This window comes from Episyrphus balteatus, chromosome 1 (assembly GCF_945859705.1).
Source record: "Episyrphus balteatus chromosome 1, idEpiBalt1.1, whole genome shotgun sequence".
Lineage (NCBI taxonomy): Eukaryota > Metazoa > Arthropoda > Insecta > Diptera > Syrphidae > Episyrphus > Episyrphus balteatus.
The window spans coordinates 118,856,355-118,872,517 of record NC_079134.1 but is presented as its reverse complement, the minus strand read 5'-3'; the positions used below and the strand labels follow the sequence as shown (position 1 = coordinate 118,872,517).

Genomic DNA, 16,163 nt, shown 5'->3' with positions numbered 1-16,163 from the left:
AACGTTAAGTATGGCAAGTAAGGGTTTGAGAGAATTTTGTCCTCATGTCGTTTGACTTGCAAAAATGCCATTCCTAACTGATATGCATTCCTTTTAAAAAGCAAGCAATGAAAGGTGATTAAGAAATACTTTAAATTTTAAAATACTTAATCAGTGTTGAATTTGTAAAAAATCAGCTGAACTGCCCCATACAAATTCGAAAAACATGCTTCTCAACGATAAAAGCAAATTTGTTTTATTCCAATTGTGAAATGACAGTCAGGCGCTCTCTATATACCGTCAAAGCACTGCGGAAGATCGATGATGGTTTCGATTATTTTTTATCTGCTGGCTGTTGTTGATAATCGCTCCATATGCGGAGAAAAAAATGGTAACAAAATATGTATTAATTTTAAAAATTAACATCAAAAAATCCGATTAGTTTTGCACAGACGATACATTTATTTCAATTTTTTTAATGTTGAAATTGTCGAATGATGAAAATAACAAAAAAATCCGGAGTGCTTTTAGCAGCTCTGTGTTTTTCTCCTATACAAATGATATTGCAATTACATTAATTCTTTTTTAAATAATAATTCAATTCAATAACTGAATGACCCATAGGAGGACAAGTAGTAACAATTAAATAGTTTATATGAAAAGTAACAAGACGAAGTAATCAATTTTTGGTAGCATTTTATTTTCATTTCAGCATGGAAATTAATACGATGTAGCTTTAAGAAATTAAGTCAATAAAAACAATATTTGATTAAACAAAAAAAAAATCTACGACTACGAGAATTATGAACTTTTTTTATTAATAAATTATTTTTCTTGATTTAATGAGTTTATGAATTCTTCTAGTTTTTCTTGAATATGACGCACTTTAACTGAAAATATAAAGAGAAAAATTATGCAATAAATTAAATTTATATTAGATATAATGTAAATGAAAACATACTCAATTCTTCTGCTAGGGTAACTCTCTTTCCCGTCAAAAGCTGTGACTTCTTTTCATTATCTTCGCTGAATTCATCCAAAACTTCTTTAATTTCCTTGTCTAAACGCCTTGCTTCTCGGTTAATAACTTGTTGCCTCAATGCATTGGCAGTTACTTTGATCACTTGTTGTATTCGCCAAAATAGAACAACATCATTACAGCTTATCTAATTAAATGAATAAAAGCATTTTTTATTAAGTTTTTTTTGCTAATTTAAAAAATAGAATTTGTTTTGAAAAAGCTTTAAGGAAGATTTCTAACATGAAATTTAAACTACTCAATTAAATAAAACTATGCATATAATATTATATTTACGAACCTCACAATCAGTCCCCTGTTGACTGTATAGATAAAAAGCTTTACGGCAGTCACTTGCCCTATGTAAGGACTGTTTTAGAAAATGTCTAAATTAAGGATAACATTTATTTAATATTTGTTTTTAACTATAAAATCACTAATCACAACTCACTTTCTATAGACTGGGAACCAAGTTTGTCTAATGTAATCAGTATCAACTTCTACACCGGATCTTTGGAGGTTCTTACGAACAGTAGTTAGCTCATCATAAGTAAGTGTTGGAAGATGTTTCTAAAATAAAGACATTCTGTTAAATTTGAAATTACGTTTATTAAAAGCACTAATAAATTAAATTTAAAAAAAACCTCATCGCTTTGGAGTATTTTATCTAATTCACTCTTAACGTGACGCCGACGGCTTTGATCTTCTGTTAGGTATTTCCATCGGGTAATACGAGTAAATTGAGATGGACCAAGCATTTCATTGAGAGTCTCTTCTGTGTACTGCAACTTATTTTTAACGGAATTTTCTAGGAATTTTACAGCTTGGTCCCATTCGCTTTTATCATGAACGAAACGATCTTCAAGCGTATTGAGTTGTATAACGCGAAGCATATCGATTGCTTTGTCTTCCCATGAATGACGTCGTATTGACTCGTCTACCACAGCTGTTTTAAGGTTATCAAATATATCATCATGATCTGGTGATTTTTTAGCCTTTTCAATGAGATCCGTAAATTCTTTTTGAAGTGTTTCCCAACCTATTGGAAAATAACGTAAAATAGAAACTAATGTTAGAATTTGATTATAAGAGAAAAGATTAAAAGAGAAAAAGTCATGACTTTCTAATCATATTATTATAATAATATAATAGCAGACTGTTTTTGGTTAAAAAATATAACAGTTATGGAAAGTATACAAAATTAACTTATAGAAAGCAAATAAATGTTTCGAATTGATATATGGCCACTCTTTAATAAAACTAGTTCACAAATTTCGCCAAATTCTTAAGACAGAGCTGCTAGATAGCGCAGATACAATTTCAATGAAATTTCGTTAATTATGTCTTTGTTCTAAGGATAATAATGGATACCATATATTTTGAAACAGACATGCAGAAGAACTTCTAAACCTGAAAATAATTCAAGATCATTAAAATGTGTTGTGAAATTTGCAATGCATTCCGTCAAAATGATGAAAAGTTTTATAAAGTTAAGTTCGTATTTTTGGATGAATATCCGACACACAAAATATAATTGAAAATATAAAAATGTAAAGGAATTGCTGGAAAAAATCAAAAATGCCAATTTTTTTTTAAATCTAATTGGCAGTTATTTATCAATTTTGAAATTTTAATTTTCTTCAAACTTGATAGTTGGTCAAAATTAAAGGTACTTTTCTTATGGCCAACATGAAAAGTCATGTTTTCTTAAAAACGGTTAATAGCAATAATACCTTGTAACCCCAAAAAAGCCGATTTTGGGCTAATGATGCAATTATATTGCTGGAAAAAATCTGGATGTAATAGAAAAGACCCTGTTTGAGTAAAATATTTTCAGAGCTTGGCTTAGTCAAAACCAGATCATTTGTATTGATCCTCATACATTTCATACTTAGTTTTTTGCCTACTGCAAAATCGACTTTTCGGGGTTACTAGGTATTAGAACTACAGGGACGATATTTTGAAATACATATTAATGGCGTTTTCGATTGGCAGTCCGGAAGCGTCCGGAATCATTCTGAAAGCGTTTTATTCGCACAAAACTAATAGTTTTGTGTGAATAAAAATCGAAAACGAAATAATTTTGTGAAACTTTTCAAGAGTTTATTTAATTAAATTTTATGTTTTGCAAAACAATCGCACCAAAAAGCAAACAAAAAATTACGTTTGTCAAATTTGACTTTTAAAAAGAATGAGTGTGTGAGTGCTTCTGATTTTGATTCTAATTTCAAATTCATAAGAGAATTTCTCTTCTTTCTAGAAGGAGAACTGCTATCCTACGCCAATAAAACACTTTCAGAAGCATTTCGGAATACCAATCGAAAACGACATTAGACTCTCTTTTTTCGTCTTCAGACGAATTGGTGCTCTTGCGATAAAAAAAAAATATCAAAAGAACAAGACATTCTCATACTTGTATCCTTATGTGCAGTAGTGCATGACTTCGCATATGTTATTGAATATGAATAAAAACAGGGATCGGGTCAAAATTCTGGCTTCAAAATTCTGCTTTTTTAAAGAAAATTCTGCTTTTCAAAATTCTGCCAGCATACTTGAACAAAAAAATTCTGCCAATTCTGTTTTTTTTTTATAGCATATGCGCTGACTAAAGAAAAATACACCTCATTAATGTAATTCAACATTGGCACTTTCCTAAATTTTTTTGTTTAAGTGTCGCAAATAATTTTTTAAAATGCATAGACTGACTTTCTTTCAAATAAAATCTATAACTTATTGGAACCGATGTTGTTTGATACAAGATATTCCTTTTCTTATTCAAATTTTTGAATATTCATCTTTATTTGACAAATTAAAAAAATTTGAATTATTTTCGGAAATGTTTAGTATTCAAAACATTTTTTTAATATTTTCAAATTTATTCATTTATAAAACAAAAATTAATATACATTCAAAGAATGCAAATTGTGTAGGTAAGTAATCAAATAAACAGATAATTTTTCAAGAAGATGACTTTACAGAATTTTGCAAAAAATTAAAAAAGCGCGCGCTTTTGAACATTTTCCAAACCCTTTTTTAATTTCTTGCAGAATTTTGAAAAACAGAATTTTGAAAAACAGAATTTTGAAAAACAGAATTTTGTAAAACAGAATTTTGAAAAACAGAATTTTGAAAGCAGAATTTTGTAAAACAGAATTTTGAAAGCAGAATTTTGACAAAAGAATTTTGACCCCGGCAGAATATTGACCCCAACCCATAAAAACATTATGCATATAAAATTTTAAAGTGGAGTAGTATAGCTGATTTCAAACAAAGAGAACCAATTTTTTCTGCAATTATTGTAAATAGTATTACCAACTCAAAAGTAAAGTAATTGGTTGTAATCGCAATTTAATATTTTTTTTTTTTTTGATCATGAACATATTTTTTTAATATGATTGCATAACATACCTGCTTCAACTGATTTAGCAGGAAGTGCTTGTTCCGCCCATTGTCTCAATTTAATATCCACCATTGTATTGAAAGAATCTAAAAGAAAAAATAAATTAGAAAATAAAATTTCAAAAATTAAAATCTTTCGCCTAGTTTAAAAGTTATTAAGAAAATTTCACAGGATAATGATTAAATGAACGAACTTCATGATTACAAATAATATTTTTTTGGTTAAATTGATTAAGTACGACTATGTGAATGCTGTTGGTGATCCACAAAGACTACATAAATATGAAACTTTCTTAAACTAAATATTACTTTGAGAACCTGACTGAGCGGCCGGAAGATAAATGTTTTCAAACACATAATTGGATAGTTTGTCCCACAATTTGTTTGTGAGTGCCTCCTCCCACTTCTTAGCAGAGACCTGGGAAAGGCTGATAACTTCGTCTAGAATTTCTCCTTTGGCTTTGTCAAACAATTCATCTCTTCCTGATTCCCTTAGCCTGATCATTAAAAATAACTTTCAATAAATAAATTCTTTGAATTTGTTTCCAGTTTTTACCTTGGGAAATTGTTCTTCCATTCAGTTTCAAGATTAAATCTGGTTGCTTTAAAAGCATCTGCCTGCTGCTCGATTGTTTCACGAACCATTTTCCAAAAACGATCTGATATAGCTAAACTCAAATTGCGACTCGTTACTTGATGCGGCATTATAACTCCTCTTCGACTGTGAAAATAAAAATTTTAGTTTAATTTTTTTTCATAACAAAAAAAAGCCATATTTACTGGAAAAGTTTGGAGTTTTTGAAAAAGTCTTCTTCATATTGACGAATTGCTTCAATACTGTCATCTTTTCTTCCTCTTCCGGTAACCACTGCATAATAGCCCAAAGCCTTCATAGGAAACAATTTTCCTGAGAGTATTTTTCTTATCTGTCAAAGGTTAAAAATTTAATAAATGCTAGATTAGAAAAATATTGGATTATTACCCTGTCAGGGTCTGCAAGTTCTTCAGCTAAATCTACTTTTGTTAGAACAAATATCGTTCGTCTTCCCAAAGGATCGCACTGGGTTACCATTTCAGTCACATTGCTTCGCTCAGCATCAACAGAACCATCCTGAATACACAAAATAATAGCATTGGGATTGCTCATGTAATGTTTGGTCATGTGATGAATGGAATCTTTTGTATCAGCGGCCATATCAACAGTCATTGTCTAAAATTAAAATAATTATCTATAATTATGGATGTGTTCAACTTCCTGATTTTTTATTGAAAACTTACAGCAATTATACCTGGCAAATCCACCAGCACCATCCTTTGCAAGCCAGGACCTTTTACAGTCATCGAAATAACCTCATTACTGACTGTTTTGCCACCCCGAACCGAGGCACGCATTCTGAGTTCTATTTCCCTTCGCAAATCAGATAGATCCGATTCTTTAGTTAAATCATACTCTCTATCAGAATCACGAAATTGTGCTATATGATAGGGCCCTTCTGAAAGGGTGACTTTAACAGGAGCACGAGTCATCATTTCTCCACTTCCACGAGGGAAGATTCTAGCCTTGGCTATTGACTCTAGAACAGATGTTTTACCGCTGCTCTGATCACCTACGACAACAACTCGCGGCAAATGATCAGCTGTTGAATAGCTCGTATCGTAACCTGAAAGTTCATCCAGCACTTCTGAATACATATCAATAAGAGATTTTTTGATTTTTTTAACCGAAGTTTTTCGGTTAGTCTTCAATATTAAATATTGTTGACGGAGTTCTCGATTTTCTTTCTCCATTTTTTCGAGTTCTTTTTGGTATTTTATCTGAACGTTCATTATTTCGGTTTGCAAAGTTTCTACTTGCGATTGAAGATTTTCTAATTGAAAAATAAACTTTTGTTAATAAAAGATTTTTTTTTTATTAGATTTTCAATACTTACCATACTTTTTTCGGCTATCATCTTTAGATAAACCTATAGCATTGACGGTTGCCTTTCCCTTCAAGTCATCCTTTGCTGCAATAAGATTATTGTTAATAATGAAATGCCAGAAAGATTGATGAAAAAGAATTAGATTATTTTGTTTTGTTATAAAATTCGAAATGGTAGTATTCAGAAAATTATATTTGCAATGTAAAAGTGCTTATTTGCTTAATTTTTTTTGTTTAAAAAAGAATGAATTTAATGGTAAATTTTTAAATGCACAACATACATTCTTCAATGATATTGATTCCTTGAGTATCGGCAGCCTCAATAGCGTCTTCCAAACGGGTATCAAACCACATTCTCCATTCGGCTAATTTTTCTTCCCCGAGTTGTTTAAGTTTTGGATCTAGATATGCAAAACAGACAACGACAGGGATTTTTGTTTAGTTATTGAACTACTGATTTAAGAAAAATTCTAATTTTATACAAATATAATTATCTGAATACCACCAAAATAGGTGATTGGAAATGTGCATTATTTTAAAGATAGTTTAGTTAATATATGTATACCTTTATCAAATTATCCAATTTACTTACATTTGTTTTTTAAATTTTGATTTTGTTTAGTTAATTTATTTTATATTTTGACTTTATTTTATTAAAACCCTATTTATTTATACTCCATTAAACTTAAAGTCGCCATTTAAAGTGCGAAATTTTAAAACTCGTTTGCGATTTGACAGATTTTCAATAATTAATGGCTAATTTAGTAAAATAAAGATTATAAATTGGGCCTAAGTCATCATTTATAAAACTTTTTTAAATAATAGTTCTAAAGAAAAAATTAGTTCTCCCTATATTTTAGTTCAACTTAAATGTTTTCTCAGGGGACTGCTTTCAATTTAGAAGTGACAGTTACTAACTAAGCCGACAATTTTTGTTCTTCGAGACAAGCAAAAGAATTGGGTAAGAAAATATATGTTGTCAATCTACAATTTTCCAAAAGTTTTTGTTCAAATTTGATAACTACCAACATCTTAAAAATTATTTAATAAAAATGATAACATCTGACAATGAAAACGGTTATGTTCTAAGTGGAGAGAGATCGTCAGATCAATAGGATAGTAGCCCTCAGATAGTTCGGACAGCTCGGACGGAAATGTCACTGTGATCGTATAACCAAACCGACAAAAGAACGAACCTCTTATAGGCAAGTCTTTGGTTAAAACTTGGACACTTGGACATGCTGCGGACTCAGTAATTTTTTTTTTAATTTAGGTTTGGCAGTTTTAGCGCAGTATCTCTTAAATATTCAGTAAAATATCAAGAAAAATATAAATATTTAAGGATAGAGTTTCATATACAGGGTGTCCGGTAAAAAATGGATAAGCCTGAAATGACTGATAGCTAAATTTATGACTGCTCTAAAACCAAAAAGAAAAATTTCTATCGCAACCAGTTTTGAAAATATTAGCTTTTTTTCGTACAGTGTATTTTAAATTTAATCATCTTACGTTTTCGTTCACCACAACCACGAATGAATGAATTTTATAAATTACTCTTTTTTATATAATTTTCTACAATAATTCACTAAAACCATGAGAATTTAAAAAATTTATGGCTGCTGTTGCACTTTTTCTTTGAAAAAATATTGAAACTCGAAGATGATAAAATTTAAAATACACTGAACGAAAAACCCTGTATAGCACAACAGCAGATTTTTAGTTCTAAGCGATAACTATGGATATTTTTGGAATAGTGGCGATCAAGGGATCAATTCCGCAAGGGTGAGTTTTTCTTTGTGCCTTGTTCTTAAAGTAATTTACACCTTTTTTCGTGTACACAGAGGAATTCATTCTTGCAGAATTGGGACCCAGGAAAACGGATGAGGAAGAATATTGAAATCGATAAATAACGATGTCATGGGATTTAACGAACAATTGCCACATTAATCGATTGAAAATCACTGAAAGAATATTAGTCGAGTAAAATTAAGCATACAATTTGTAAAATCTCGGAATCCAGGGAAAGTCGATGAATCTGTAAAACGAGTATTGGGCTATATTATTAAAAGGTCAAAGAAGAAAGTTAAAAAAAATTCACCGCTCTCGACAACAAAATTACAACAATTTTACTGAAAAATATGTAATTCCGTATGAAATCGTTGAATCGGAAATGCTGTCTCATTTTAGACTTTGCTCAAACTTTGTCAGGTTGTTCTCTATGACTGTTAGGAAGCAAATCCGAAATTTTGGAAAACGTCATTTTTATGTTATTATAGTTTTGCGTCTGTTAAAGATGTCTTTTTGTTTGAAATGGCATTTTAAAGCTTAAGAATAGTAATTTTTAAATAAATATTAAAAAATTTACGTATTAATTACACTGCCGGTCATCTGAATACGTCCACATTTTAGTTCATCTTATTTTTAGCCTGACTTGGTATTTATTGCAATTGTACATTTTTTTTACATACTCAACGAGAGAACATCTTTATGCGCTTAGCTTAGGAGAACAAAAATTGTCTTGGGACCTACCGTTCTTCTCACACGGTAGCTAGACCAAATCTATTCATAAAAACAAGTATATTTTTTGACTCATCTAAATAGGCTCAAAAGCAAAAATGTTAATAAATGATGAGTTGCATGGGTCAGTTGGACACAAAATTGTGTCTGTCAATAAATCTGATTGTCTATAACCTATAAGGACGAAAACGGGTCGGAAAAAAACATTAGGCGCGGAAAAAATGGCGAAAATAAAAGAAGTCTTTGAATTAGGCCGAAATCAACGATGCATTGGGACAAAAATTAACACAAGTTAAAATTTAGCATGCAGTTATTCGCGCACTATCCAAGGGTATAGAAACAACATTTACAATCGAAGTTGCTTAGCCACAACATTGGCCGATAGATGTGCAATGATCTGAACAGCATGACTTCGCGCTAAAAATTAAGCTGAAAATCGGTATAATATGCAGTTTAACGACGGCAAAACGGGTTGTCAGAAGAGGTTAGCATTTGAGAAGAACAAAGCTTAGCAAAAATTACCACTTTACAAACCACGAAAAGAAACTTGCCTCCAATAATAAAAAAAAAAAACATGTCGTGAAGTCGAATTTCCAACCGGTGATTTTACAAAGGAAAAAAATTAATTAAGTTGACCCTGAGGTCTAAATTCCTATTTGTATGACCTTCGTAGAGAGAAGGATTATTTTAAGTTGTCTGCATAACTGTGAAGGCAGTGTCATTAAGTGCAAGCTATTTTTTTCTAAAAAACTTTCGATCTGCAATTTCTTACACAGTTTTTTTTTTACTATTGGAGGCGAGTTTCTTTTCGTGGTTTGTAAAGTGGTAGTTTTTGCGAAGATTTGTTCTTCTCAAATGTTTATCACTTCTGACAACCCGTTTTGCCGTCGTTAAACTGCATTTCATACCGGTTTTCAGCTTAATTTTTAGCGCAAAGTCATGCTGTTCAGATCATTGCACATCTATCGGCCAATGTTGTGGCTAAGCAACTTCGATTGTAAATGTTGTTTCTATACCCTTGGATAGTGCGCGAAAAACTGCATGCTAAATTTTAACTTGTGTTAATTTTTGTCCCAATGCATCGTTGATTTCGGCCTAATTCAAAGACTTCTTTTATTTTCGCCATTTTTTCCGCGCCTAATGTTTTTTCCGACCCGTTTTCGTCCTTATAGGTTATAGACAATCAGATTTATTGACAGACACAATTTTGTGTCCAACTGACCCATGCAACTCATCATTTATTAACATTTTTGCTTTTGAGCCTATTTAGATGAGTCAAAAAATATACTTGTTTTTATGAATAGATTTGGTCTAGCTACCGTGTGAGAAGAACGGTAGGTCCCAAGACAATTTTTGTTCTCCTAAGCTAAGCGCATAAAGATGTTCTCTCGTTACGTATGTAAAAAAGATGTACCATTGCAATAAATACCAAGCCAGGCTAAAAATAAGATGAACTAAAATGTGGACGTATTCAAGTGACCGGCAGTGTATATGATTATTAGTGGAGTAACTAAAGCTCAAAAATTGGCAATATTAGGGAACCCGGCCGAACAGCTTAGACTTTGATGATCTTTTTTTTTAAACGTCGGTAATTAAAAATACTTTAAAGTCTATAGATTAAAAATTGCCGGTGTTGCCGTTTTGATTTTTTAAATTTAATTGAAGTTTTTTGTGAACAAAAACAAATTTTTTTCAAAATATTTTCTTAAATTTCATAAATTAATTGATGCCAAAAGATTGTCTAGGAAATTCAAGGAAAAAAAAAATATATGGGAGTGAGGGACAATCTTCCATAGTTCAAGCGATAGATGCAATTTTCTTATTAATTGACTTCAAACACAAAAAAAAATATTTGAACACAACGGCAACACTTACAATATTTAAATATACATTTTTTAAAAGCTAGAAGCTTAGTCATATATGTAAAATTAAAATTAAGTTAATTGAATGAACGGCTTTTGAAAGAATGGTAATTGAACTCAGATTTTGAAAAAAAAAAATTATTGAAAAAATTTTAACATGTCGTTTTTAAACTTGGTCGTAATATAAAATGCATTTATTTTCAAATTTTTTTGGCCGCATTTATTATGATTTCAAATTATAAAAGGAAATGTCAATATGTATTACGGTTTATGAAAAAAATTAAAAAGTATTTCATTTTCGAAGAACTTTTTTTAATAAAAGTTTTGAAAAAAAATGTAACTTATTTTTTTTAAAGTTCAACATCTAAACATAAAATTATTTTTTATTCATTTAATAACCCTTACTGTTGAAAGTTAAATAGCAAAAATTTAAAGTTCCTATTTACCACAGTCTTTGAGAAAATTAATTATTTCAATGCAAAAATTCAGTTTTAATAAAAAAAACCATTGAAATTGAAGTAATTTTTCATTTTTTTTCAAAAGTGTGATATATATTTTACCTTTTTTGCTTCGAAATTCAACTGATAATATTTATGGCCAAACATTTTTTTTTTTTAAATTCATATTTTATTAGAAAAAGTTTGGAAAAAAGTCATTTTAAATTTTTCTAATAATATTTTTTTTTTTAATTCTGAGTTTGAGGACCATTTTTTCAAAAAGTCTTGATTAAATTTAGTGGATTTAAATTTAAGAGATAAGAATGAGCTTCTGGCTTTTTAAAAATGTATTTTAAAATATTGTAGGTATTGCCGTTGTTTTCAAAATATTTTTTTTGTGTTTGAGGTCAGAATGTTAGAAAATTGCATTTATCGCTTAAACGATGGAAGATTGTCCCTTACTGCCTTTTATATATTTTCCTTAAATTACCTAGAGAATCTTTTGCTATCATTTGTTTTATGAAATTTAAGCAAAAAAAATGGTTTTGTTCAAAAAAAATGTAATTTTAATTTTAAAAAACAATACGGCAACACCGGCAATTTTTAATCTATAGACTTTAAAGTATTTTTAATTACCTACGTTTGAAAAAAAAAATCTTCAAAATCAGAGCTGTTCGGCCGGGTTCCCTAATAATTTGCTTTAGTTACTCTACTATATGAATGACCGATGAAAATTTTCACAAATTTGTCTTAAAACTAATTTTATTTTATTTTTTCTGTACAGTAACTATTATTATTACGGCTTTCTTCTGTAACGCTAAGAGTTTCACCTCCTTCCTAAGTAAGAAAAATTAAAGAATAAATAGGCTTGGTAATTTTCCGGGGATGAATGCCACAAATAACGCTCTTTAGGGATTCTTAACGAAATGCTGCAGAAAACCTTAAACCTACTGGTGAAAAAGCTTAGTGGTGAGTGGCTGAATCATTACAAGCACGATACAACAACTCATTCAAGTAAAAAGAGGAAAACACACGAAATATTGAAAAAGTGGTGGTCTCCTGTATGGTCATCCATTTTTTTTTCTTTGCCTCTTACAAAAAAAAAAAATTGTGGTGGCATAATGTTTTATACAACCGTTATAATACTGTACTGTACAGCAAAAAATAAAATAGCGTTCTAGTTAAAGAATTAGTGACAAATTTTTGAAAATTTTCATCGGTCATAATCACCTACCATAAAATTAAATCATCATGGATTTGCTTTCTTACAGTCCTAGAGAACATCCTGACAAAGTTTGAGCAAAATCTAAAATGAGACAGCATTTCCGATTCAACGATTTCATACGGAATTACATTTTTTTCAGTAAAATTGTTGTAATCGAGAGCAGTGAATTTTTTTTTTAACTTTTAGATTTTAGTACAGGAAAGATAGACTTTTTCGTGGAACGAAATACAGGACGGCTGAATTTTTCAAATCTGAAAGAGGGGTATTAGAAAAGCTTAAGTCCTGGTTTTCGGGACGCCACCCCCCTGGCGAAATCCGCCATTTTGGAAAACGCGAATCGCTCTATATCTCCAAAACTATGGGTCTTATACAAATGATTATATGATCAAAGTTATTGTAAATTTAATTATCTTTTTCCTTGTAGTACATTACTTTTCTGAGCGGGCAATAGTTTTGAGGTTATGTTGATTTAATTTATTTTTTTTTCGGTTTTTTTAAGATTTTATCATTCCTGGTATCAGTTACATAATTTTTTAAACAGTAAAAGTTATAGACCATCAAATTTCCAATAATTTGGTATATTTTTGAAAGTCGTGCAATGTATAAGTCGAAAGTTATTGATATCAAAACTATAATCTAAGTGCAGGAAAGTTAGTAAAAAAAACAGGCATTTTGTGGAACGAAATACAGGACGGCTGATTTTTTCAAATCTGAAAGAAGGGTATTAAAAAAACTTAAGCCCTGGTTTTCGGGACGCCAACCACCTAGCGAAATCCACCATTTTGAAAAACGTGAATTGGTCCATATCTACTACACTATTGGCTTGACCGAATAAGTTACTTAACCAAAGTTGTAGGCAATATAAATATCTTTTCTTGTGCATGCACTGTTTTTCAGCGAGGACAACGCTTTTGAGGTTATGTTGTTTTATTTTTTCGGTTTTTATATTTAATTTTTCTCAGTCTCTATGATAGAAACATAAGCACCATTAAAGTTGTAGAACATCAAATTTCCATTAATTTGGTACACTTTTGAAGATTATATGACTTTTAAAACCAAAGATACGAAACTTTAAGAGCAATCTCTCTCAATATTTTCAAAAAATATACCCACTAATATGTTTTTGCATAAGGTATGAAAAAAGGCTAAATCGTGTACGTTCTGTAAAAACAAGAAAAATATGATATGAGAGGGATTTATTTAGGTGGGTAATGGTAAGACTTACAATATTGTCGTACACATATTTTTTTTTAAGTCAAACATCCAACTTTTATTCTATCATAGAGACTGAGAAAAATTAAAAAAAAAACGAAAAAATAAAAAAATAAAACAACATAACCTCAAATGTGTTGTCCTCTCTGAAAAACAAAGAATGCACAAGGAATTATATTTATATTGCCTACAACTTTGGTTAAGTAACTTATTCGTTCAAGCCAATAGTGTAGTAGATATGGACCAATTCACGTTTTTCAAAATGGCGGATTTCGCCAGGTGGTTGGCGTCCCGAAAACCAGGGCTTAAGTTTTTTTAATACCCTTCTTTCAGATTTGAAAAAATCAGCCGTCCTGTATTTCGTTCCACAAAATGCATGTTTTTTTACTAACTTTCCTGCACTTAGATTATAGTTTTGATATCAATAACTTTCGACTTATACATTGCACGACTTTCAAAAATATACCAAATTATTGGAAATTTGATGGTCCATACATTTTACAGTTTAAAAAATTATGTAACTAATACCGGGAATGATAAAATCTTAAAAAAAAACCGAAAAAAAAATAAATTAAATCAACATAACCTCAAAACTATTGCCCGCTCAGAAAAATAATGTACTACAAAGAAAAAGATAATTAAATTTCCAATAACTTTGATCATATAATCATTTGTATTAGACCCATAATTTTTGAGATATAGAGCAATTCGCGTTTTTCAAAATGGCGGATTTCGCCAGGGGGATAGCGTCCCGAAAACCAGGACTTAAGCTTTTCTAATACCCCTCTTTCAGATTTGAAAAATTCAGCCGTCCTGTATTTCGTTCCACAAAATGCCTGTTTTTTACTAACTTTCCTGTACTATTTCTTCTTTGACCTTTAAATAATACAGCCCAATACTCGTTTTACAGATTCATCGACTTTCCGTGGATTCCGAGGTATAAATCTTAATTTACTCCACTAAATTTTTTTCAAAGAATATTTTCAATCTTTGTTAAAAATGTATTTCTTTTTTCCTTGATACAAAAACCATCAGGAAAACATAAAAACTCGCATTTAACAATAAATAATTGTCCAATTCGATTTTTTTTATATGCGCAAACGCTTCGAGTGCAGCATGTAAATCGCTTGGACTTTGGAATTATGAAAGTAAGCAATTTATTTTATTTATAAATCGAATAGGATTCAAAGTATTATCCAAGAATATCAATAATTTTCTTCATCGCTCACTCCCTAAAACTGTAATACACTCCTAATTCTATTCTACCAAAAGCAAAAATTTATATCATTTTATGTTTACCTATTTCGATAGCATTCTTTACAAGTCCTCCAACTTCCAAAAGTTTCTTATTAAAACCACTCCATTTTTCTCCTTGTGGCAAAGCATCTTGTAGCCACTTTAAATCGGGTAAGCCATCTTTCCACTCGTCATATTTCTGCGGATAAATCAATTTAGTTTTGTTTTTATTTTCAGTGCATGGATTATATAAGATTTAATAAACTTGTAGACGCACCTTACCGAGTGTGACACCGCCACTAATGGCACCACCCAAAACAATGTATCGCAGTTTTAATGCACCTCGTAGGATTCGAACCACCAACATTCCATAGCCCCTGGAATTGGCTCGTGGTGGTAGTTGTTGTGTTGGCCCAAATCTGTGGCCATAGACATTAAGTAATGGTTTTCTCTTTTGTCCGCTTTGAGAATTGTAGATTGTTGAGTAGTTTAGGGATATGACTTTGGTGGACATAGCCACAACGCGTTTTCTAGTTTCCCTATAATATAGTTTTTTTTTTATTAGTGAAAATTTTTTATTAGGTATATAGAAAAAAATGTGATGAAAGAACCGGCGAAGCTTCTTTGTGATTACGAGACTATTTACCTGTTTGCATTTCCATAAGCTAATCGCAACATAGTAGATAGTTTAATTTGCTTTGGTTTTTTAAATAGAATTTACTTATTTCTTTAAAAACTAACTAAATTTATGATTTTTGCACAAATTTTAAGGCCAAATTCGACTGACATCATGCAACACATTTATAAGAAGAAAAAAAAATAGTTTTTTTTTGGAGTTTTCGTTTGTTTGACACCTTTTTGACAGTTTGACAGTTTGTTTTTATAATCCAGCTGCTACATGAGCAAGTTTTTTAATGTGCAAGTCTCTATTTTCGGTGTCATTTAAATTATGGTGGTACTGTGATAGTAGTGCATTTTATGCATATTTTAGGTCCATTTTGGTACTTCTCTTAGCGAATATTAGGAGTGTTTTTTATTACAACCGGTCTTAAAGCCTAGTACGCAGATGGGGAAAATTTTTCAGCTATTACATGAAGCCTCAAGAGGCGCGCCTCTTTTTCAACATAAGCTGCGTTCCTTTGGAAATATTTATCTACTTTTTAGTACTTAAAGCTGCTTGGAACTACTTTTTCAGTATAGCAAAGTAGTTTTTTATTTCCAAAGGAACGCAGCTATAATGAGTGCAAAAGAGAAAAAAGATGAAAGAAAAAAGATGAAAGAAAAAATTATCCGACCGGACGGTCGTGGGTCAAAATTCTGAGACTCTTTTTCGACGTTTGTTTTTCCACTTTTTCTT

The 16,163-nt window shown here is 30.6% G+C and overlaps 1 protein-coding gene across 4 annotated transcripts; it reads right to left on the bottom strand.

Annotated features, from left to right (window-relative positions):
* Positions 1–658: 658 nt before the first annotated feature.
* Positions 659–15,630, bottom strand: LOC129906259 (dynamin-like 120 kDa protein, mitochondrial). Of its 4 annotated transcripts, none has more exons than XM_055981928.1 (16): positions 15,453–15,630; positions 15,084–15,345; positions 14,870–15,005; positions 6,599–6,718; positions 6,328–6,402; positions 5,675–6,264; positions 5,379–5,606; positions 5,177–5,322; positions 4,953–5,117; positions 4,706–4,893; positions 4,406–4,483; positions 1,642–2,036; positions 1,449–1,567; positions 1,299–1,383; positions 941–1,145; positions 659–869 (listed from the first exon to the last, which is right to left on the bottom strand). In XM_055981928.1, the coding sequence occupies exons 1-16, from the start codon at positions 15,482–15,484 to the stop codon at positions 805–807; spliced, it is 2,889 nt and encodes a 962-aa protein (XP_055837903.1). In that variant the 5' UTR covers positions 15,485–15,630; the 3' UTR covers positions 659–804. The 4 variants fall into 4 exon arrangements, with proteins under 4 accessions (XP_055837903.1, XP_055837904.1, XP_055837905.1 ...); XM_055981929.1 differs by having other exon boundaries at positions 4,715–4,893; XM_055981930.1 differs by lacking the exon at positions 6,599–6,718.
* Positions 15,631–16,163: the final 533 nt, after the last annotated feature.

What these genes read in the sequence shown, in the direction of transcription:
- LOC129906259 (XM_055981928.1), bottom strand. Translation starts at nt 15,484, where the DNA reads ATGTTGCGATTAGCTTATGGAAATGCAAACAG. An exon ending in GCTTATGGAAATGCAAACAG is followed by an intron (nt 15,346 to 15,452) that starts GTAAATAGTCTC and finishes ACTATATTATAG; the next exon opens with GGAAACTAGAAAACGCGTTG. An exon ending in AATCAATATCATTGAAGAAT is followed by an intron (nt 6,403 to 6,598) that starts GTATGTTGTGCA and finishes ATCTTATTGCAG; the next exon opens with CAAAGGATGACTTGAAGGGA.